Source organism: Bombina bombina, chromosome 1 (assembly GCF_027579735.1).
Source record: "Bombina bombina isolate aBomBom1 chromosome 1, aBomBom1.pri, whole genome shotgun sequence".
Classification (NCBI taxonomy): Eukaryota; Metazoa; Chordata; class Amphibia; order Anura; family Bombinatoridae; genus Bombina; species Bombina bombina.
In genome coordinates, this window is record NC_069499.1 from 322600387 (window position 1) to 322624775 (window position 24389).

The following is a 24389-nucleotide window of genomic DNA, read 5'->3' on the forward strand; positions in this document are numbered from 1 at the left end:
GGCCAGGGAGGTTTTGTCTGAGGGAGAAATTTCAGATTCAGGGAAAATTTCTCAACAAGCTGAACCTGATGTGATTACATTTAAATTTAAGTTGGAACATCTCCGCGCTCTGCTTAAGGAGGTGTTATCCACTCTGGATGATTGTGAGAATTTGATCATCCCAGAGAAACTATGTAAAATGGACAAGTTCCTAGAGGTCCCGGGGCCCCCAGAAGCTTTTCCTATACCCAAGCGGGTGGCGGACATTGTAAATAAAGAATGGGAAAGGCCCGGTATACCTTTCGTCCCTCCCCCCATATTTAAAAAATTGTTTCCTATGGTCGACCCCAGAAAGGACTTATGGCAGACAGTCCCCAAGGTCGAGGGGGCGGTTTCTACTTTAAACAAACGCACCACTATACCCATAGAAGATAGTTGTGCTTTCAAAGATCCTATGGATAAAAAATTAGAAGGTTTGCTTAAAAAGATGTTTGTTCAGCAAGGTTACCTTCTACAACCAATTTCATGCATTGTCCCTGTCACTACAGCCGCGTGTTTCTGGTTCGATGAGCTAGAAAAGGCGATCACTAGTGATTCTCCTCCTTATGAGGAGATTATGGACAGAATCCGTGCTCTCAAATTGGCTAATTCTTTCACCCTAGACGCCACTTTGCAATTGGCTAGGTTAGCGGCGAAAAATTCTGGGTTTGCTATTGTGGCGCGCAGAGCGCTTTGGTTGAAATCTTGGTCAGCGGATGCGTCTTCCAAGAACAAATTGCTTAACATTCCTTTCAAGGGGAAAACGCTGTTTGGCCCTGACTTGAAAGAGATTATCTCTGATATCACTGGGGGTAAGGGCCACGCCCTTCCTCAGGATAGGTCTTTCAAGGCCAAAAATAAACCTAATTTTCGTCCCTTTCGTAGAAACGGACCAGCCCCAAGTGCTACGTCCTCTAAGCAAGAGGGTAATACTTCTCAAGCCAAGCCAGCCTGGAGACCAATGCAAGGCTGGAACAAGGGAAAGCAGGCCAAGAAACCTGCCACTGCTACCAAGACAGCATGAAATGTTAGCCCCCGATCCGGGACCGGATCTGGTGGGGGGCAGACTCTCTCTCTTCGCTCAGGCTTGGGCAAGAGATGTTCTGGATCCTTGGGCACTAGAAATAGTCTCCCAAGGTTATCTTCTGGAATTCAAGGGGCTTCCCCCAAGGGGGAGGTTCCACAGGTCTCAATTGTCTTCAGACCACATAAAAAAACAGGCATTCTTACATTGTGTAGAAGACCTGTTAAAAATGGGAGTGATTCATCCTGTTCCATTAGGAGAACAAGGGATGGGGTTCTACTCCAATCTGTTCGTAGTTCCCAAAAAAGAGGGAACGTTCAGACCAATCTTAGATCTCAAGATCCTAAACAAGTTTCTCAAGGTTCCATCGTTCAAAATGGAAACCATTCGAACAATTCTTCCTTCCATCCAGGAAGGTCAATTCATGACCACGGTGGATTTAAAGGATGCGTATCTACATATTCCTATCCACAAGGAACATCATCGGTTCCTAAGGTTCGCATTCCTGGACAAGCATTACCAGTTCGTGGCACTTCCTTTCGGATTAGCCACTGCTCCAAGGATTTTCACAAAGGTACTAGGGTCCCTTCTAGCGGTGCTAAGACCAAGGGGCATTGCAGTAGTACCTTACTTGGACGACATTCTGATTCAAGCGTCGTCCCTTCCTCAAGCAAAGGCTCACACGGACATAGTCCTGGCCTTTCTCAGATCTCACGGATGGAAAGTGAACGTAGAAAAGAGTTCTCTATCTCCGTCAACAAGGGTTCCCTTCTTGGGAACAATAATAGACTCCTTAGAAATGAGGATTTTTCTGACAGAGGCCAGAAAAACAAAACTTCTAAACTCTTGTCAAATACTTCATTCCGTTCCTCTTCCTTCCATAGCGCAGTGCATGGAAGTAATAGGTTTGATGGTAGCGGCAATGGACATAGTTCCTTTTGCGCGCATTCATCTAAGACCATTACAACTGTGCATGCTCAGTCAGTGGAATGGGGACTATACAGACTTGTCTCCGACAATACAAGTAAATCAGAGGACCAGAGATTCACTCCGTTGGTGGCTGTCCCTGGACAACCTGTCACAAGGGATGAACTTCCGCAGACCAGAGTGGGTCATTGTCACGACCGACGCCAGTCTGATGGGCTGGGGCGCGGTCTGGGGACCCCTGAAAGCTCAGGGTCTTTGGTCTCGGGAAGAATCTTTTCTACCGATAAATATTCTGGAACTGAGAGCGATACTCAATGCTCTCAAGGCTTGGCCTCAGCTAGCGAGGGCCAAGTTCATACGGTTTCAATCAGACAACATGACGACTGTTGCGTACATCAACCATCAGGGGGGAACAAGGAGTTCCCTGGCGATGGAAGAAGTGACCAAAATCATTCAATGGGCAGAGACTCACTCCTGCCACTTATCTGCAATCCACATCCCAGGAGTGGAAAATTGGGAAGCGGATTTTCTGAGTCGTCAGACTTTACATCCGGGGGAGTGGGAACTCCATCCGGAAATCTTTGCCCAAATTACTCAACTGTGGGGCATTCCAGACATGGATCTGATGGCCTCTCGTCAGAACTTCAAGGTTCCTTGCTACGGGTCCAGATCCAGGGATCCCAAGGCGACTCTAGTAGATGCACTAGTAGCACCTTGGACCTTCAAACTAGCTTATGTATTCCCGCCGTTTCCTCTCATCCCCAGGCTGGTAGCCAGGATCAATCAGGAGAGGGCATCGGTGATCTTGATAGCTCCTGCGTGGCCACGCAGGACTTGGTATGCAGATCTGGTGAATATGTCATCGGCTCCACCATGGAAGCTACCTTTGAGACGAGACCTTCTTGTTCAAGGTCCGTTCGAACATCCGAATCTGGTCTCACTCCAACTGACTGCTTGGAGATTGAACGCTTGATCTTATCAAAACGAGGGTTCTCAGATTCTGTTATTGATACTCTTGTTCAGGCCAGAAAGCCTGTAACTAGAAAAATTTACCACAAAATATGGAAAAAATATATCTGTTGGTGTGAATCTAAAGGATTCCCTTGGGACAAGGTAAAAATTCCTAAGATTCTATCCTTTCTTCAAGAAGGCTTGGAGAAAGGATTATCTGCAAGTTCCTTGAAGGGACAAATTTCTGCCTTGTCTGTGTTACTTCACAAAAAGCTGGCAGCTGTGCCAGATGTTCAAGCCTTTGTTCAGGCTCTGGTTAGAATCAAGCCTGTTTACAAACCTTTGACTCCTCCTTGGAGTCTCAACTTAGTTCTTTCAGTTCTTCAGGGGGTTCCGTTTGAACCCTTACATTCCGTTGATATTAAGTTATTATCTTGGAAAGTTTTGTTCTTGGTTGCAATTTCTTCTGCTAGAAGAGTTTCAGAATTATCTGCTCTGCAGTGTTCTCCTCCTTATCTGGTGTTCCATGCAGATAAGGTGGTTTTACGTACTAAACCTGGTTTTCTTCCGAAAGTTGTTTCTAACAAAAACATTAACCAGGAGATAGTCGTGCCTTCTTTGTGTCCGAATCCAGTTTCAAAGAAGGAACGTTTGTTGCACAATTTGGATGTTGTTCGCGCTCTAAAATTCTATTTAGATGCTACAAAGGATTTTAGACAAACATCTTCCTTGTTTGTTGTTTATTCTGGTAAAAGGAGAGGTCAAAAAGCAACTTCTACCTCTCTCTCTTTTTGGATTAAAAGCATCATCAGATTGGCTTATGAGACTGCCGGACGGCAGCCTCCTGAAAGAATCACAGCTCATTCCACTAGGGCTGTGGCTTCCACATGGGCCTTCAAGAACGAGGCTTCTGTTGATCAGATATGTAGGGCAGCGACTTGGTCTTCACTGCACACTTTTACCAAATTTTACAAGTTTGATACTTTTGCTTCTTCTGAGGCTATTTTTGGGAGAAAGGTTTTGCAAGCCGTGGTGCCTTCCATTTAGGTGACCTGATTTGCTCCCTCCCTTCATCCGTGTCCTAAAGCTTTGGTATTGGTTCCCACAAGTAAGGATGACGCCGTGGACCGGACACACCTATGTTGGAGAAAACAGAATTTATGTTTACCTGATAAATTACTTTCTCCAACGGTGTGTCCGGTCCACGGCCCGCCCTGGTTTTTAATCAGGTCTGATAATTTATTTTCTTTAACTACAGTCACCACGGTATCATATGGTTTCTCCTATGCAAATATTCCTCCTTTACGTCGGTCGAATGACTGGGGTAGGCGGAGCCTAGGAGGGATCATGTGACCAGCTTTGCTGGGCTCTTTGCCATTTCCTGTTGGGGAAGAGAATATCCCACAAGTAAGGATGACGCCGTGGACCGGACACACCGTTGGAGAAAGTAATTTATCAGGTAAACATAAATTCTGTTTTTCAAAAATCAAAGCATTGTAATATATTTTGAAACATGGATGGAATGAAAAACAATTATGAGTATCATGTTTCTTTAAAATATTCATGAGGAACTTTAAAGCCTGGATGTTCCAGATATGAAGTACAGGTGGCCCTCGGTTTACAACGGTTCAATTTGCACTGTTTCAGAATAACAACCTTTTTTTTCAGTCATTTGACTGCTATTGAAAAGCATTGAGAAGCAGTACATTGATTAAAATAGCCAGTAGGTGGAGCTGTCCGCTTGTGTTGCAGCAAAGATATGCAAGCCAAGCAAGCTGAATAAATCAGTTAACCAGACCTGAGCTATTGAGCAGCTTGCAAAGGAACAAGATCTTCCTGTCTACAAATCAGTCCAGATTGGAATGCATAGACAAATGCAAGTAAAGTCTGTGTTGTGTGATTATTTTATTAGGTTTATAATACTGTTTAGCAAATGTTTTTGTTCATTTAACTTAGTTTAATTATATATTCTGTGTTGTGTGATTATTATATTAGGTTTATAATGCTGTTTATTTTTAAAGCTTTGAAATTAAGACTTTAAATGCTAATGTATTAGGTGCTACTTATGCCAATTTTGAGAGGGGCCTGAAACCTACCTAACTCCCTCACTTCACATTGACTTACATTATAAACTGGGTTTCAATTTACAACGGTTTCGATTTACAACCATTCCTTCTGTATCCTAACCCCGGTGTAAACTGAGGACTACCTGTACATACTTATGATGACTGTATGTTGGCATCCTGTCTGTGTTCTGTTTACCTTAAAAACCCATAAAAAGGGTTTACTCTCCGTCTATGTACTATACAAACTAAATGGATAGTCAAAGTGACTGACAGACACCAAATAGACAGACAGATCGGTAAATAGATTGGAATCCCTATAATATACTATAGCCTCTATTTAACCTGATTATTTTTACAAACATATCTAAGCTTAAAATTTAACCTCGATATTATTACTGGTTTTTTATGTTAGGACTTGTACATTTAGCATGTTTTTAGCACATATGCTATCCCGATAACACTTGTTTACTAAATTGCATTGGAAGTTAAGAGCACCTGACTCTTCTGGAGACTATTGGTATCATAATTGTTTTATGTGGCATTTCATTTTGCCCTTTGAATGAATATATAGATATACATACATTTATACTTGAAACATAGGCCACAGTTTATAAAGGGGACAGCTGGCTTTTAACATAAAACAACTCATAGAAATAGCATATTAATAGTATATAGCCAGTCATGCAGAGCATAAAGCAAGAAACAGAATGTATCAGAGCCTGCGGGTATGTGATAATATAAAATGAAAAACACAGGACAGGCTGACAAACAGAAGCAATATGGGGTTTAAGGAGGTCCTGGTCTCTTCTTGAGCCCAAAGATAAACTGCCCAGGAGAAGCCATCATTGCCTGCAGTGCTACCAAATTTATCTGTGTGTATCCACCGAATGCATTGTGTGGCACCGCAGGAGTGTTAATGTGTTCTAGGTAGTTTATCTTACAAGGCAAGTTTTAGTGCTAGAGATTCAATGTATCATGGTGTTTTAAAAGAGATGCCGCTGCCTATTCTGTGTCTAATCACTATTTGTGCAAGCAAGCTGGCTCTACCGTAAAAGTTGCAATTTTCTTTAACACCCTATTGTTTGGAATTGATCTATTAATTATTTTGTATGTATACAAATAAGGAAAGCATGAAAATATATTTTATAAATTGATTTTTTTTTTTTTTAAATATAAAAATATGACTTGTATTAAACCAGTGTTTTTATGACCTTTTTTATTTAATTTAATTAAAGGGACATTAAAGTAATTTTCATATATGCATCTGAAATGAAACCCCTGTATTGCAAAATAAGTCTTTAAAAAAACAACAACATATAAACCCATAATTTTTAAGCAAAATTTGCTTTGCTTTGCAGTTTGTGGATACACCCCCTGTCAAAACCTCTTTGATTGTTGTTTTCAAATCTCTGTTACTGTGGCCAGTTAGGAGCTGATATAAATGAGTTTTTGCACATATCAACCAATCAATGTATAGTATGTAGAGGGGTTATGCATTCCAGCCTCACTAAGGGAGTGTAAAAAATACTGCTTTTAGGTATAAATTACAGGAAAAGGCAGAAAAATAAGTAGTCAAAGTACGTGGCAAAGTTTTTTTTAGGGAATTATACATTCTGAGTTTAGTGTCAGCAAAAATATTAAGAAATTATGCCATTATTTGTAACAGCATCCCTAATCCAGTTTTAGGCACAATGTATATAGAATATGGCTGTCATTTTACTTATTTATTTTCCATATTTAAAGTTTATCAGTCGTGTAAAAACTAGAGAAACATATCAATCTTAGAATGGGAGGGGCAATAGTTTAAAGAACAAATGCCACATCAAATGATCATACAGTAATATAAAATAAAAATAAAAAATCACTTTTTCTCCACATTCTATGAATAGAAACATCTATGTTGTACATATGTTGTCTTTTAACTAAGAAATAGAGTTCCTCACTTATTATTATCAGTCAGTTATTTGTAAAGCACCAACAGATTCTGCAGCGCTAAAAACATATATGCACGTTAACAACATGGGAGACAAAGGGATAATAGGCCCTGCCAAGCGTTTCACTGTCTCACAGGTCTCATGAAGGAGATCTACAAAGCAGCTAGGCTCGTAGGCTTACATGCTAAGCCTAACTAAACTAACTAGAGGAGGAGAGGAACTAAGATAAGAAAATGTTAGTGTATATTATATGCATCCCTGATGCTGCGGACATCAATCTGCCTGATCGCATGCGATTGGGTTGATTGACATCCCCTGCTAGCGGCCGATTAACTGCTAATCTGCACGGGGCGGCATTGCACAATCAGTTCACCAGAACTGCTTGTGCAATGTTAAATGCCGACAGTTTATGCTTTCGGCATTCAGTGATGTCCGCCCGACATATATATATATCGGCCCCATAGGGTGGAGCAGTGTTACTGAGAGCTTTAAAAGTTAGAGTCAGGATTTTATATTTTATTCTAGAGGCTAGAGGAAGCCAGTGAAGGGACTGGCAGAGATATCCTGCAGATGAGGAACAACGTGTAAGGAAGATCAGTCTAGCAGAGACATTTATTATGAATTGTAAGGGAGATAGATGGCAGCTAGGGAGGCCGGAGAGAAATCATTTCTTACTTTTGTGCTCCATTGATTTATAGAGGGGAATACATTAACACGATAGCAATATTCGAAGTTTGACTTTTTGCACGTATCGGGTAATAGCTTGTGTGAAATATTTTACTTTCAACTTGTAAATTTAAGTGCTACCTGACACATGCACAAACATTACTTCTAGCGGAGTTAGCACGGGGGCATTAAATACCGTTCCACTTGAATCTAGCCCTATATATGAATATTTGACAAAGTAACATAGTATTTCCCTACAATCCTGAAGAAAGAACTTGTTTCTTTCATGTAATTGGCAAGAGTCCATGAGCTAGTGACTTATGGGATATACAATCCTACCAGAGGGGGCAAAGTTTCCCAATCCTCAAAATGCCTATAAATACACCCCTCACCACACCCACAATTCAATTTAACGAATATCCAAATAGTGGGGTGATAAAATAAGGAGTAAAAAAGCATACAAAAAGAGGAACTGGAAATAAATTTGTGCTTTTTATACAAAAAACATAACCACCATAAAAAAGGTGATTATGCCTCCTATGGGGGTGGTGAAGTAAGTTTGTGCTTGATTTTTATGATTTCTTCTATAATAAGTGCTTCTAAGCATTCTGAAGCCCAATTCCTCTCAGAGTACAGTGTTTGTCAGAGGGATGTGAAGAGAGTATCGCCTGTTTAATTTTTTGGTCTTCCTCACAGGAATTTAAGGTTACTATCTCTTTCATTCCAGGGTAATAATTTGTTTGTTCCCAGTTGGATTAAATTATTTCCACTATTACTGGGGGGAATGGAGTTTTTGTTGCCTCAAGATAAAAAAGTCTAAAGGCAAATCTAGAGCTTCTATTCGGTTTTGTTTCTTTTGACAGAATAGAGAACAGAAAACCACTCCTTTCCCTAAGGACTCTGGCTCCAATTGGAAGCCTTCCTCGAGTTGGAATAAATCCAAGCCTTACAAGAAACCAAAGCCAGCCCCCAAGACTGCATGAAGGTGCGGCCCTCGATCCAGTTTTACTGGTGGGGGTAGATTGAAATTATTTCAAGACGTTTGGGCAGGTTCCATTCAGAATCATTGGATTCAGAATATTGTTACCAGGGGTATCGAATAGGTTTCAGAATAAGACCTCCTGGGAGAAGATTTTTTCTCTCTCACGTTCCAACAAATCCTGTGAAAGCTCAGGCTTTTCTGAAATGTCTTTCAGATCTAGAGCTTTCAGGAGTGATTGTACCAGTTCCAATTCTGGAACAGGGTCTGGGTTTTTATTCAAATCTATTAATTGTCCCGAAGAAGGAAAATTCTTTCAGACCAGTTCTGGATCTGAAGTTTTTGAATCATTTTGTAAGAGTCCCAACTTTCAAGATCGTGACTATAAGGACTATTCTGCCTTTTGTTCAGCAAGGTCAGTACATGTCCTCAATAGACTTACAGGCCCCTATTTAACAAAGGTCTGTCAGACCTGATCCGACAGTGCGGATCAGGTCCGACAGACCTCACTGAATGCGGATCAACCCAAACAACCCAATCGTACTCGATTGGGTTGAATTGGGCGAATGTCTGTCTGCCTGCTCAGAGCAGGCGGACAGGTTATGGAGCAGCAGCTCGCCAGAAACACGGGCTCTCAAACTCCATCCGGAGCTTGATAAATAGGCCCCACAGGATGCGTATCTTCATATTCCGATTCATCCAGGCCATTCTGAGATTCTCTTTTCTAGACAAGCATTACCAGTTTGTTGCTCTTCCATTTGGCCTAGCAACAGCTCCAAGAATCTTTTCGAAGGTTCTCGGTGCCCTTATATCTGTAATCAGAGAGCAGGGTATTGCAGTGTTTCCTTATTTGCACAATATCTTGGTACTGGCTCAGTCTTTTCATTTAGCAGAATCCCACATGAATTAACTTGTGTTGTTTCTTCGATGACATCGTTGGAGGATCAATTTACCAAAGAGTTCCTTGATTTCTCAGACAAGGGTCACCTTTTTAGGTTTCCAGATAGATTCAGTGGCCATGACTTTGTCTTTAACAGACAAGAGACAAATTAAATTGGTTTCTGCCTGTCGAAACCTTCAGTCTCGATCATTCCCTTCAGTGGCTATGTGCATGGAAGTTTTAGGTCTCATGACTGCAGCATCAGGTGCGAACCCCTTTGCGTGTTTTCATATAAGACCTCTGCAGCTTTGCATGCTGAATCAATGGTGCAGGGATTATACTCGGATATCACAGTTGATATACTTAAATCCCAACATTCAACTCTCTCTGTCCTGTTGGTTAGTCCATCATCCTGCCTGGACTGTGATTTCAACAGATACAAGTCTCACAGGTTGGGGAGCTGTCTGGGGGTCTCTGACAGCACAAGGAGTTTGGAATCCTCAAGAGGCGAGGTTACCAATCAATATTTTAGAACTCTGTGCTATTTTCAGGGCTCTTCAGGCTCCGCCACTATTAAAGAGAAAATTATTCATTCATTTTCAGACCGACAATATCACAACTGTGGCATATGTCAATCATCAAGGGGGGACTCACAGTCCTTTAGCAATGAAAGAAGTATCTTGGATACTTTCATGGGCGGAATCCAACTCCTGTCTAATTTCTGCGATACATATTCCAGGTGTAGACAATTGGGAAGCGGATTATCTCAGTCGTCAGTCTTTACATCCAGGGGAGTGGTCTCTCCAGATGTATTTTGTCAGATTGTGCAGATGTGAGATCTCCCCGAAATAGATCTGATGGCTTCCCATCTAAACAAGAAGCTTCCCAGGTACCTTTCCAGGTCCAGGGATCCTCAGGCGGAGATGGTGGATGTGTTTGCAGTTTCCTGGTTTTACCAACCTGCTTACATTTTTCTGCCTCTAGTTCTCCTTCCAAGGGTGATCTCCAAGATCATATTGGAACAATTGCATGTGTTTTTGATAGCACCAGCATGGCCTCACAGGTTTTGGTATGCGGACCTTCTCCGGATGTCCAGTTGCCAACCTTAGCCACTTCCTTTAAGGCCAGACCTTCTGTCTCAAGGGACGTTTTTCCATCAGGATCTCAAATCCTTAAATTTAAAGGTATGGAAATTGAACGCTTAGTGCTAAGTCATAGAGTGATGACTCAGTGATTAATACTATGCTACAGGCTAGTAAGTCTGTTTCAAAAAAGATTTATTATCGGGTTTGGAAAACCTATATTTCATGGTGTTTTTCTCATAAATTCTCTTGGCATTCTTTTAGAATGCCTAGAATTTTACAGTTTCTTCAGGATGGTTTGGATAAAGGTTTGTCTGCAAGTACTTTGAATGGACAAATCTCTGCTCTTTCTGTTTTATTTCCCAGAAAAATGCTAATCTTCCTGATATTCACTGTTTTTGTTCAGACTTTAGTTTGCATCAAGCCTGTTATTAAATCAATCTCTCCCCCTTGAAGTCTTAAAGGGACATTATACATTCATTTTTTCTTTGCATAAATGTTTTGTAGATTATCTATTTATATAGCCCATAAAGTTTTTTTGTTTTTAATTTTTTTATAGTTTTGCTTATTTTTATATCAGTATCTGTGCATCTTATTCTTTATAGTAGTGTCTATTACATGCAGTTATATGAAAATAAGTGTATACTGTCCCTTTAATTTAGTTTTGAAGGCTTTGCAGGTTCCTCCTTTTGAGCCTATGCATTCTTTGGATATTAAACTACTTTCTTGGAAAGTGTTGTTCCTTTTGGCTATCTCTTCAGCTAGAAGAGTTTCTGAATTGTCTGCTCTCTCTTGTAAATCTCCTTTTCTGATTTTCCATCAGGATAAGGTTGTTTTGCGGACTTCATTTAAATTTCTTTCTAAGGTTGTGAATCCTAACAACATTAGAAGGGAAATTGTTGTTCCTTCCTTGTGTCCTAATCCCAAGAATACTCTTGAAAGATCTCTACATTCTTTGGATGTTGTAAGAGCTTTGAAATATTATGTTAAAGCTACTAAAGATTTCAGGAAGACTTCTAGTCTATTTGTTGTTTTTCTGGTCCTAGGAAAGGTCAGAAAGCTTCTGCCATATCTTTGACATCTTGGTTAAAGCTTTTGATTCACAAGGCTTATGTAGAGGCGGGGCAATATCTGCCTCAGAGAATTACAGCTCATTCTACTAGATCAGATAAGAATGAAGCTTCGGTCGATCAGATTTGCAAAGCAGCAACTTGGTCTTCTTTGCATACATTTACTAAATTTTACCATTTTTATGTATTTGCTTCTTCTGAAGCAGTCTTTGGTAGAAAAGTTATTCAGGCAGCTGTTTCAGTTTGAGTCTTCTGCTTATGATTAAACTTTTTTTCTTGTAATTTATGTGAAATTTTTTAAGAGACTTATTTTTTTGTGGATTTAATTTTTTCAGCGGAAATAGCTGTTTTTATTTTATCCCTCAATTTCTAGTGACTCTTCTGTAGTCTCCCACATCTTGGGTATTTCTATCCCATACGTCACTAGCTCATGGACTCTTGCCAATTACATGAAAGAAAACATAATTTATGTAAGAACTTACCTGATAAATTAATTTCTTTCATATTAGCAAGAGTCCATGAGGCCCACCCTTTTTTATGGTGGTTATGATTTTTGTATAAAAAGCACAATTTTATTTCCAGTTCCTCTTTTTGTATGCTTTTTTACTTCATATTTTATCACCCCACTACTTGGCTATTCGTTAAACTGAATTGTGGGTGTGGTGAGGAGTGTATTTATAGGCATTTTGAGGTTTGAGGAAACTTTGCCCCTCCTGGTAGGATTGTATATCCCATACGTCACTAGCTCATGGACTCTTGCGCATATATTAAAGAAATGAATTTATCAGGTAAGTTCTTACATAAATCATGTTTTTTCTTGGCTAAATGTTTTATATAGTGCAAGAAACACACACTTCTATTCTAGAATATTTGTTGAATTTTCCCCTTTTTTTATCAATAACGATTACAAAAAAAATAGTTAAGGAAATATAAATAAAAATAGGCACTTTTAAATTATTTGAGCCAAATACACCCAATCCTTTTAATCTAGTTAGTCCCATACCTTCTACTTCTCCATAACTTCTACTTCTCCAAATGATCAGACGCCTTGTTAAAGGGACACAAAACCCACATTTTTTATTTCATGATTCAGAGATAGAGCATGCAATTTTGAGCAATTTTCTAATTTACTCCAATTATAAATGTGTCTTCATTCTCTTATTATCTTTATTTGAAAAAGCAGGAATGTAGGAGCCGGACCATTTTTGGTTCAGCACCTGGGTAGCGCTTGCTGATTGGTGGCTACATGTAGCTCTGGCCCATGCTCATTGTGTTAATTTGTTTTTGTCTGCTTTAATCTATTTTATGTATATGTATTTTTTTTTCTAATAATTAGTGCTGTGTAGCCTTAATCATGTACCAAGCGCTACGGAATTTGGTGCCTCTTTGTAAATGAACATTCATATTAATCATAAAAGGAGAGTAATGCTTATGCATTTTTATTTTAGCCATTCATAATGATGGTATATATTTTGCATCAACTTCAGATTACATAAAGAGTATACGTTTTATTCAGCAGTTAAATCAGAATTGCTTAAAGAGGTGAAGATAATACTCATCTTTTCTTTTACAGCTGCCGAAAGCACCAGCAGTAGAACAGATGTAGCCATCATCGGAGGTAACGTTGCCAAGTTTTATCATATACTTTACTAAAAGGTTTTGACTGATTATAATAGAAAAGTGACTGTAGGTGCCTTTTTTTTCCTCCTTGGTCCAAGATTAGATTCCAAATTAGCCAACAGTAAGAATGTTTAAGACAAAACAACAAAACAGAAATATTAAATAACCCAGAAAATTTAGAGGCGGAAGTTTAGATGGCAGAATTATAGCAAGCTTGCTCAGACTGCCAAATGTGCGCATACTTTCATTAAAGTTATAATTTCCTTTTAAAAAGCCATAACATTTCTCCGAGGATTTTGCAATGGCTTGAAGTTTCTACATGCTGAGTGAGAGGGGATATGACTTACTGACTTCTTTAATCTGTTGGTTGCCACAAGGGAATAAAACGTATCACTGGGGAGGAAGAAATTAATCTATGTCTCAGCGACATAGAAGAATTACAGGAAATTGCAATATATATTAATAAAACAGCAAGAAAAGGAAAGGGAAAAAGAAAAAAAAAAGGATACTAAAGAAAGAACAGCACATGTTTTATAGTATTTCATATAATAGAATGAGAGACTGTATAATAATTATACATGGCTTAAAAACAAAATGACGCTATATTTATGTTATTATATAAGCTTTGGTACTTGCAAAGAATTAATTTAAATGTCATTAATATATAATTATTTTTATTTCAAATAATAGGCCAGATTACAAGTGGAGTGCAAGTTTTTGCATCTGAGTGATAAGGGGTTTATCACAGGTGTTTGAGCTCGTCAGGCTTACTGCTCGTATTACGAGTTGAATGTGAGCGCACTTGCGATTTACGCTAGAATGATAACTGCGACTTTAGAACTTTGGTTAACTGTTTCACGAAACTACATATATATATATATATACACACACATAAATACATATGTATACATATATTGACATATATATATATACATATATATATATATATATATATATAAGTGCATTGGAGCTCTTTGCAGTTAAGTAGATGAAAACATAAAAAAGCATATGTATGCAATATTCTTATCTAATATCTAAGTGATAAGGGGTTTATCACAGGTGTTTGAGCTCGTCAGGCTTACTGCTCGTATTACAAGTTGAATGTTAACGCAATTGCTTGAGCGCACTTGCGATTTACGCTAGAATGATAACTTCGACTTTAGAACTCTGGTTAACTGCTTCACGAAACTACATAGTGCAAGTTTTTAGTTTGCTGTGTATATATATATATATATATATATATACATGTGTGTGTGTATATATATACAGCAAACTAAAAACTTGCACTCTCTGGTCTTTCCAAAACAACTTTTACTGTGAAATGTAAGTGGCGTTTCGGGGACAAAGTATTATTTGCTGTATTCATAGTCTCCACTAGCACCCTGGCAGTTATTGGACTAGGTGAGCTCTCTCTCTCTCTCTCTCTCTCCTCTCTCCTTCTCTCTCTCTCCCTCTCCTTCTCTCCTTCTCTCTCTCTCCCTCTCCTTCTCTCTCTCTCTCTCTCTCTTTCCCTCTCTCTCTCCTCTCTCTCTCCTTCTCTCTCTCTCTCTCTCTCTCTCCTTCTCTCTCTCTCATTCTCTATCTCCTTCTCTCTCTCTCTCTCTCTCCTTCTCTCTCTCTCCTTCTCTCTCTCTCTCTCCTCTCTCTCTCTCTCTCTCTCTCTCTCCTTCTCTCTCTCCTCTCTCTCCTTCTCTCTCTCTCCTTCTCTCTCTCTCTCCTCCTCTCTCCTTTCTCTCTCCTCTCTCCTCCTCTCTCTCTTCTTTCCTCTCTCTCTTCTTTCCTCTCTCTTCCTCTCCTCCATGAGTGCAAAAAACGAACTATCCAATCGTAATCTGGCCCAATATCTTTTTAATTTGTTCACTAGAGTTTGAAATAGTCTTCTATTTATCTCTGTTTGTACAAACAAGGCTATGTAGACACTTTTTTTTAGATAATCCTATGTTCCACATATTCATGTTTGGACAGTCTCTTATATTGTCCATTTTATATCTGCCCCCTAATTGTCATCAGCATGAAATATAGATTAGGGTAAACATATAGGAATATAAAATAGTGCTTCTTTAGTAAAAACAAAATATGTTAAATCAAAGTAAACATAAAAAGAAACAGATTGTGCTAAAAACAGCAAACACACTTTTTTATTGCAAAATGAATACTTAGGGCGAGATTACATATGCGGCGCAGGCTTCAGCGCAACTGCTGAAACCTGCGTCGCTTGTAAGTTCACCTCTGACATCGGGTGAATCACATAAACTGCACTGGCAGTTCATATACTGCCGTTGCCAGTGACTTACGGCAGTTTAAGATCTGCCGGCGCATAAGTAAGAAACAAATTTTTTTTACATTGCTCGTATAAGCCTAACTCCCCTCCAAAAAATAAACCCTACACATCAAAACACCTATATATCTGCCATCCTCCCACATTGCAACTACTAATAAAAGTGATTAACCCCTAAGTCGCTATCCCCCCACAACGCAATATACCTAATAAATGTATTAACCCCTAATCCTCCCACATCGCAAACTACCAAATAAATGTATTAACCCCTAATCCGCCATTCCCCCCACATTGCAAACTACCTAATACATTTATTAACCCCTAATCCGCCATCCCTCCACATCGCATACTACCTAATAAATGTATTACCCCCTAATCCGACCATCCCCCCACATCGCAAAGTATCTAATTACACCATTAACCCGTAATCCGCCAACACTACAATCACAATGCAATTTACCTATTAACACTATTGACCCCTAAACTGCCAACCCCCTTACAACACAATCTACCTAATTAACCGATTAACCCCTAAACTGCCATCTCCCACAACACAAATAACTGATTTGAACAGCCAATAGGATTTCAGTAGCTCTCATCCTATTGGCTGATTTAAAAATGTTAGCCAATAGAAATGCAAGGTACCCCAAATATAAAACGGGTACCTTGCATTCAATCTTCAATGTGCGGTGGGGATCGCAAGCAGAGGATCCTCCACACTGGATGTTATATATGCAAGTCAATAGATAATAAAAAAAGTCATGTGATCAGGGGGCTGTCAGAAAAAGCTTAGATACAAGGTAATCACAGAAGTAAAAAGTGTATTAATATAACCAAGTTGGTTATGCAAAATTTGGGAATGGATAATAAAGGGATTATCTATTTTTTTAAACAATAAAATGTTTTGAGTTGACTGTCCCTTTAAATAAGGAACACAAAAGGTTAAATTTACACATGTAAATTATTATTGTTATTACACCCTGTACAAAGGGATCCAAACATCTATAATGTAATAAAGGTGTGAAATCAACACTATTTACATTTTTTTCCCACTTTCAATCCAAAAAACAATTTAACAATCCAAAACATTCATTTGGGATTGTGATCTCTCACGTGGTAAATATCAACTGATTCCAAAAACCTTAATATCAAGAGTCGATGTTGGAAAGATTGTGATTGAGGTCCTTATTAATTCAAGACATGTATGCTATCACCACTTTCATATCATTTTGTGTTAATTTTTAAGGAACATTCCAATACCAATTCTCCAAGTCAAAGCTTGATATCCTTGATGACCTGGTCTACAGTCAGTAGGGTTGCCACCTTTTCTCAAAAAAATATACCGGCTATGCTCATTAACATAAATTTGCATACATAATTATACGGAATAAATAAGGAAGTAAAGCTGCTAGGACTGATTTAAATGATAATTTGTTTATAATTAGTTTCCAACACACAAGAGAGCATGGCAGCATCTTTATTTTTATATTTAATCTTTATTTTCAACTTTGACCTGAACCTTAAAAATACCAGTCATGTTGGTAAAATACTGGCTGGGTATCAACCCTAATAATCAGCCCTTACTGTAAGCGACTCTAGTGCATTTAGTTTCTATTAGCTACCTCTAAGCAGAGCACATCCCCCTAATTTCTTTATTTCATTTGGCTTACCCCATCCCATCTTTATTATTATTACCCCAATATAGTGATTGGCATGTTATAAATAAACCATTAGTGTAAAATTATTAATGGAGCAAAAATGTGTTTATGTTTGAGCCGAGCATGTATGAAAACAATTTAAAAATATATATATAACAATATTAAACAAAAAAGTTGTGTTATGCACAAAAAAAGAATTAATTTTGAAGGTACCTCAACTTTATAACACACGAGTAAATCAATTTGGCTAGTTCTTTTAGCACATTGGAAAAGACCCCAGTGTAAGAAATTAGAGGAGATTCTAATATTTGTAAGCAAACAATAATAGTAAACAATAACAGAAAAATATTATAGTAAAGGAAATATACGGTTCTGTAACTAAGTTTGTAGATGGGAACCGACTTTATGATACAGATGAAGCAATTTTTTGTATTATTATTTTTTGCTTTACTTTTATGTGATAAATAAACGGATTGAAATTTGGCATAGTTGTTCTTTTGTCTTGTTGTATATTAAATGATATCTGTATAGTGATCCTATATTCCAACACTGACCATACCCTTTTTGTTCACACAGCTGTTATAGCAGCAGTGGCTGTGGTCCTCATTTGCCTATTGGTGGTAATTCTGCGCTACATGTACAGACACAAGGGGACCTACCACACCAATGAGGCCAAGGGAACGGAGTTTGCTGAAAGTGCAGATGCAGCTTTAAAAAATGACCCTTCTATTCAAGAAGCCGTGGATGAAACTAAAAAGGAATATTTCATCTGAGACAAGTTATGCTAAGGAGAAAACTTTCCTCAAGGCTCAACTTCTTTTTTTTTTTTTATTCAAAGGATTTACAGTTAGAAACACTACAGCAGTATACAAAAGAAGCACTGAAACAGGAATGGTGCACGACAGACTGGGGCATATTATAGCTCAGGGGAACTCTATCTCTGGATTATTAGCTTGCAAAAAATGTTACTCACAACACCAGGAAACCTTTCTGCTATGTTCTGAATCTGATGAACAGTTACAATACGGAGATAGTTATGATAGAGCCTTGAGGGAATTCAACCTAAGAATTAATGATGCATTTCCACTTAGGACATGTTAGCGAAGGCGGAATATCTTCAGATAATGCTATCACTATTTGCCTTGCTAAAGGAACATTTTATCTTACAGAACATATTATTTAGCCTTAATGTTTTTTACTAATAAATTCTTCTGAGGCCTGCAAGTATCATTTTGAATAGCTTGTTTGTCGCTGACGAGGTCAATCAATAAAATACAGTATAGCCATTAATCAATACTAGCACTGGGAGTTCAAAATGTTTAATTAGTAAGAGTTTTATTTATGTTTGTTTTATCTTTGCTGTGTTTCACACCATTGCTCTTGTTCATAATGTAGAAAAGTATATTATCTCTAGGGATGTGCTTTTGTTGCTTTCATGTTTCAACTATATGGCTGCCGGCAGCGGCATTTGGCTCTTTTTAGAGCTGGATTTCTTCAGGGGCAACTCACAAAGGTCTGTGAAATCCAGATTTGTGTTTGTTGCCATTTCACAAGATGAAATCCAGCTCAGAAAAGAGCCAAATGCCACTGCTGGCGACAGCCATATATTCTGCTCGAAAGCAACAAAAGCACATCCTTCATTATCTCCTTGTCTGAACAAGTTTTGGTGTTTGATATGAATGTTTTAAGTTTTGGGTTTCTGGACAGACAAACAACAAATTATGCAATTGATAAACTTTATATTATTGTTCCATTAATGGAGTTACATTTGCAGACAAACTGCAAATTCTGTGTTTTTTTTTTTTACCAAATAAACGCCGTCTCTTTATTACAGAATAAGTTCCTCTTTTATCAGCATTTATTGATATATTTCCAAATTCCTTTAACAGAATGACCTATGAAAAATACTGTCTCTTGATCCGCGTTCCCTAACTCAAATTGGCTTATTCTCAATAACCAAATCCATTTCAATGTCCAATAAAGGAAAAATCTGATGAACATAATTCATTATTTCACTAGATAATAAGCAGTAAATTACTTAGGATGTCTGTTCTTTTAATTGCATATTTAAAAATAAAAAGTAGAGATTGACGTAATGAGGCCTATCTATCACGCTCTGAACGGAGCTTGAAGGCCCGTGTTTCTGGCGAGTCTTCAGACTTGCCAGAAACACAAGTTATGGAGCAGCGGTCTAAAGACCGCTGCTCCATAACCCTGTCCGCCTGCTCTGATGAGGCGTACAGGAATCGCCACAATTCAACCCGATCGAGTACGATCGGGTTAATTGACACCCCCCTGTTGGCGGCCCATTGGCCGCGAGTCTGCAGGGGGTGGCGTTGCACCAGCATCTCTTGTGAGCTGCTGGTGCAATGCTGAATACGGTGAGCGAATTGCTCTCCGCATTCAGCGATGTCTGTAGGACCTGGTCCGCACTGTCGGATCAGGTCCAACAGACATTTGTTAAATTGGCCTCAAAGAATCATCATGGTGCTGTTTCCAAAATGACACGTTCTCTAATTGGTTTCCACTATATATTTTTTTCTGCTTCATATTGTTAAACTAAGAAGGATCCTCAGTGTGTGTTTACTCTGTGTATTGTGCCACAAATGATTTTTAAAGCCCATTATTTACCAAACGTATGCTAAAAATAAAAACAAGATGTGTTTACTGTTTGGCTCTGTTGTAGTCTGTGTGCAGACTTGTTCATTAGTAAAGGTACATGACTATCATATATATGAAAGTACTACTTTAATATGTCAGAGACATGAAAGAGAGCTTTTTTTTCATTCATGATTCAGACAGAACATGCAATTTTATACAACTTTCCAATTAACTTCTATTATCAAAGTGCTTCTTTCTCTTGGTGTCATTTGATGAAGGGACAGCAATCCACTACTGGGAACCAGCAGAACACATATGGTGAACCAATGACAAGAGGCATATATTAGCAGCCACCAATCAGCAGGTAGCTCTCAGTAGTGCATTGCTGCTCATGAGCCTACCTAGGTATGCTTTTCAACAAAAGATACCAAGAAAATGAACTTAGATAAAAGTAACCTGTAAAGTCTTATAAAATTGCCAGCTCTATCTGAATCATGAAAGATTAATATTGATGTTACTTTGCATGAGAACAATATTATGTACACACATATATGAATACATACATTTATATATTTACACATGTATATGTATGCATCTCTATGTTAAAGCCCTTTGCATGCATTTTTTTCTAACACCTAAGACCTCATATCTTTGAGCCCTTATAACTTTTTTATTAGATAGTGTTATGAGTTTAACTGTAATTTTAAATATAATTTTGATGTGTTTTGTGCAACTTTTTTGTCGAGCGTAACAGTTAACCAGCGCTCTGAAGTTGCACTATTCCGATGCACGTTAAATTTAATTGCACACAAGCAAACACATTTACTTTCAACTTGTAAATACGCAAGCTACTTCCAACGCATGCAAAAATCTGTGATAAAACCTCTTTTCACTTGCACGTAACAGTGTGCCACTCGTAACCTAGCCCATTATAAGCATTGTTACGCTAGTGCTGTGTTATAAAGGTATCCGCATTGCGATTGCAGGTAAAATGTTCTAAAGGGATGAGATCACTGTTAGAAGGCAGTCTCTGCCACTATGTTAAAAACAGCAAGGCTGTAATAAAAATGATGCCTTTAGACACTATTGAATGACAATACAATTTACATGGTCAACGAAACTCAACATCTTTTGTCACAATACAATAGTGAAACTATCACATTAATAATAAACCTATTGGGATAAATTTATCAAAGAGCGAGCGGACATGATACGATGTAGTGTATCATGTACGCTGCACATCAATAAATGTCGGCATTTATCATTGCACAAGCAGTTCGCCAATCGGCCGCTAGCAGGGGCTGTCAATCAACCCGATCGTATTCGATCGGGTTGATTTCTGTCCGTGGCCTCAGAGCAGGCAGACAAGTTATGGAGCAACAGTCTTTAGGGGTATCAAGCTCCATTCGATGCTTGATAAATCGGCCCCATTGTGCGTATATTGTACGTGTTTATATTGTGTTATATGTACGTACTATACTGTCAAATACTATATTAAGTATTTAAATTCAATTCTGTTATCTAAATAAACATGTTTTTAACTTTTGGAGGTTCTTTTATTTTTAGGGGAAAAAATTAGTGGGCGTGATTTAAATATCCCGTTTAAGACAGTAGCAGCAGCCTTTCCATTTTACAATAGTGAATTTTTTTAACGTTTTTAAAAACAGCTTTTTTTAACATTGTTTTTTTATAGCTGTTACAAGTTTATACTGTACTATAGTGTTTGGCTCTAATTTCAGGACCGCACTCTACTAAACGTGTTATATATTAATAAAATGCTTGTTACAGCACAGCCACAATATTAGAAGTAAACCTGTTCAGTACAGTGTAAACTTACTCTGATATCTTTCTAATATTGCAGTTGCGCTATCCTAAAAGAAAACATGTTTGGTACAGTACAATTGCAATTTTAGAAATATACCAAAGCAGGTTTACACTATAATGAATGGGTTTATTTTTAATATTGTGGCCACAGTGTAACAAACATGTTATTAATATATAACACATTTGGTAGTCCGATCACGATATTAGAACTAAACACGTACAGTACAGTGCAAACTTGTAGCTGCTATACAAATACAATGTTAAAAAGCTGTTTATTTCTAAAAACATGTTTTGCATAGTGCGATGTTTAAAAAATGCACTACTGTAAAATGAAGAAAGCAGCAGCTAGTGTTACCGTCTTCTATAGGCTATTAATATCCTGCAAATCTTCTTCCTAAAAAGAAAAGAACATATCAATAGTTAAAAACATGTTGTTTGAATTGCAAACTTACTTTAAATACATAATATAGCATTTTACAGTATAATATATACATATAACACATTATATATACATGTACAATATACCCACAACCCCCAGCTCATATAGGTTTTTTTTCTTAACCCCTTAATGACCACAATGTACCCTGTATGTCACTGGTCGTTAAGGTTTTTCTTCAGGACATAATAGCACAAGTCTAGCAAGAACACACTATTAATGCCCTCCCTCCAACAGGCTTTGTGGAATAGAGCAGTCTCAACGCTGGTGGCAAGACCGTGCTATAAAACAATCATGTCCCAAAAAAAGGCCATTGACATATAGGGTACGTCGCTGGTCCTTAAGGGGTTAAGGTTTTTTTGTTTGTTTTTTGTTCTTTATTAATGGTGATCGCATACAAAGCGAATATATAAGCATTACATACAGGGAGTGCAGAATTATTAGGCAAATGAGTATTTTGACCACATCATCCTCTTTATGCATGTTGTCTTACTCCAAGCTGTATAGGCTCGAAAGCCTACTACCAATTAAGCATATTAGGTGATGTGCATCTCTGTAATGAGAAGGGGTGTGGTCTAATGACATCAACACCCTATATCAGGTGTGCATAATTATTAGGCAACTTCCTTTCCTTTGGCAAAATGGGTCAAAAGAAGGACTTGACAGGCTCAGAAAAGTAAAAAATAGTGAGATATCTTGCAGAGGGATGCAGCACTCTTAAAATTGCAAAGCTTCTCAAGCGTGATCATCGAACAATCAAGCGTTTCATTCAAAATAGTCAACAGGGTCACAAGAAGTGTGGAAAAACCAAGGCGCAAAATAACTGCCCATGAACTGAGAAAAGTCAAGTGTGCAGCTGCAAAGATGCCACTTGCCACCAGTTTGGCCATATTTCAGAGCTGCAACATCACTGGAGTGCCTAAAAGCACAAGGTGTGCAATACTCAGAGACATGGCCAAGGTAAGAAAGGCTGAAAGACGACCACCACTGAACAAGACACACAAGCTGAAACGTCAAGACTGGGCCAAGAAATATCTCAAGACTGATTTTTCTAAGGTTTTATGGACTGATGAAATGAGAGTGAGTCTTGATGGGCCAGATGGATGGGCCCGTGGCTGGATTGGTAAAGGGCAGAGAGCTCCAGTCCGACTCAGACGCCAGCAAGGTGGAGGTGGAGTACTGGTTTGGGCTGGTATCATCAAAGATGAGCTTGTGGGGCCTTTTCGGGTTGAGGATGGAGTCAAGCTCAACTCCCAGTCCTACTACCAGTTTCTGGAAGACACCTTCTTCAAGCAGTGGTACAGGAAGAAGTCTGCATCCTTCAAGAAAAACATGATTTTCATGCAGGACAATGCTCCATCACACGCGTCCAAGTACTCCACAGCGTGGCTGGCAAGAAAGGGTATAAAAGAAGAAAATCTAATGACATGGCCTCCTTGTTCACCTGATCTGAACCCCTTTGAGAACCTGTGGTCCATCATCAAATGTGAGATTTACAAGGAGGGAAAACAGTACACCTCTCTGAACAGTGTCTGGGAGGCTGTGGTTGCTGCTGCACGCAATGTTGATGGTGAACAGATCAAAACACTGACAGAATCCATGGATGGCAGGCTTTTGAGTGTCCTTGCAAAGAAAGGTGGCTATATTGGTCACTGATTTGTTTTTGTTTTGTTTTTGAATGTCAGAAATGTATATTTGTGAATGTTGAGATGTTATATTGGTTTCACTGGTAAAAATAAATAATTGAAATGGGTATATATTTGTTTTTTTGTTAAGTTGCCTAATAATTATGCACAGTAATAGTCACCTGCACACACAGATATCCCCCTAAAATAGCTATAACTAAAAACAAACTAAAAACTACTTCCAAAACTATTCAGCTTTGATATTAATTAGTTTTTTGGGTTCATTGAGAACATGGTTGTTGTTCAATAATAAAATTAATCCTCAAAAATACAACTTGCCTAATAATTCTGCACTCCCTGTAGGTGTTCCATAGGTGTAACCTGTATTATAATGGGGAAACATTACCATTGCTGGGAATTTGTAACATTCTAAACAATATCCATTAACCTAGATGAACCTTTTCCCACATACCTTACACTTACATTGATTTCATCCTATAATATAAAAGGCCAAGTGTGTTTGTCCGAAGCTGTCATGCGCAGTAGAGACAGCACAAGGACAAACACACCTGGCCATACCTGACATGCTGTTTGCGGCGGTGGGCGTGACCGGACGGGATAGTGGGTGTGCCCGGAGGCGTGGGAGAGAAATAGAAAGAGAGGGGGAGAGACAAAAAGAGATAGGAAAGAGCTAAAGAGAGGGAAAAGAGCAGAAGAGTGGGGGGGGAGCAAAAGAGAGAGACAGCAAAA

General features: G+C 38.5%; 1 protein-coding gene across 1 annotated transcript in view; it reads left to right on the forward strand.

Moving 5' to 3' along the window:
• Positions 1–19825, forward strand: part of GYPC (glycophorin C (Gerbich blood group)) — a 132687-nt gene extending 112862 nt beyond the window's left edge. Inside the window, exons 2-3 of the mRNA XM_053698091.1 lie at positions 13171–13215; positions 17730–19825. Of these exons, the coding sequence (XP_053554066.1) occupies positions 13171–13215; positions 17730–17926 (242 nt within the window). The 3' untranslated portion in view covers positions 17927–19825. The remainder of the gene's footprint in view (positions 1–13170; positions 13216–17729) is intronic.
• The last annotated feature ends 4564 nt before the right edge of the window (positions 19826–24389 follow it).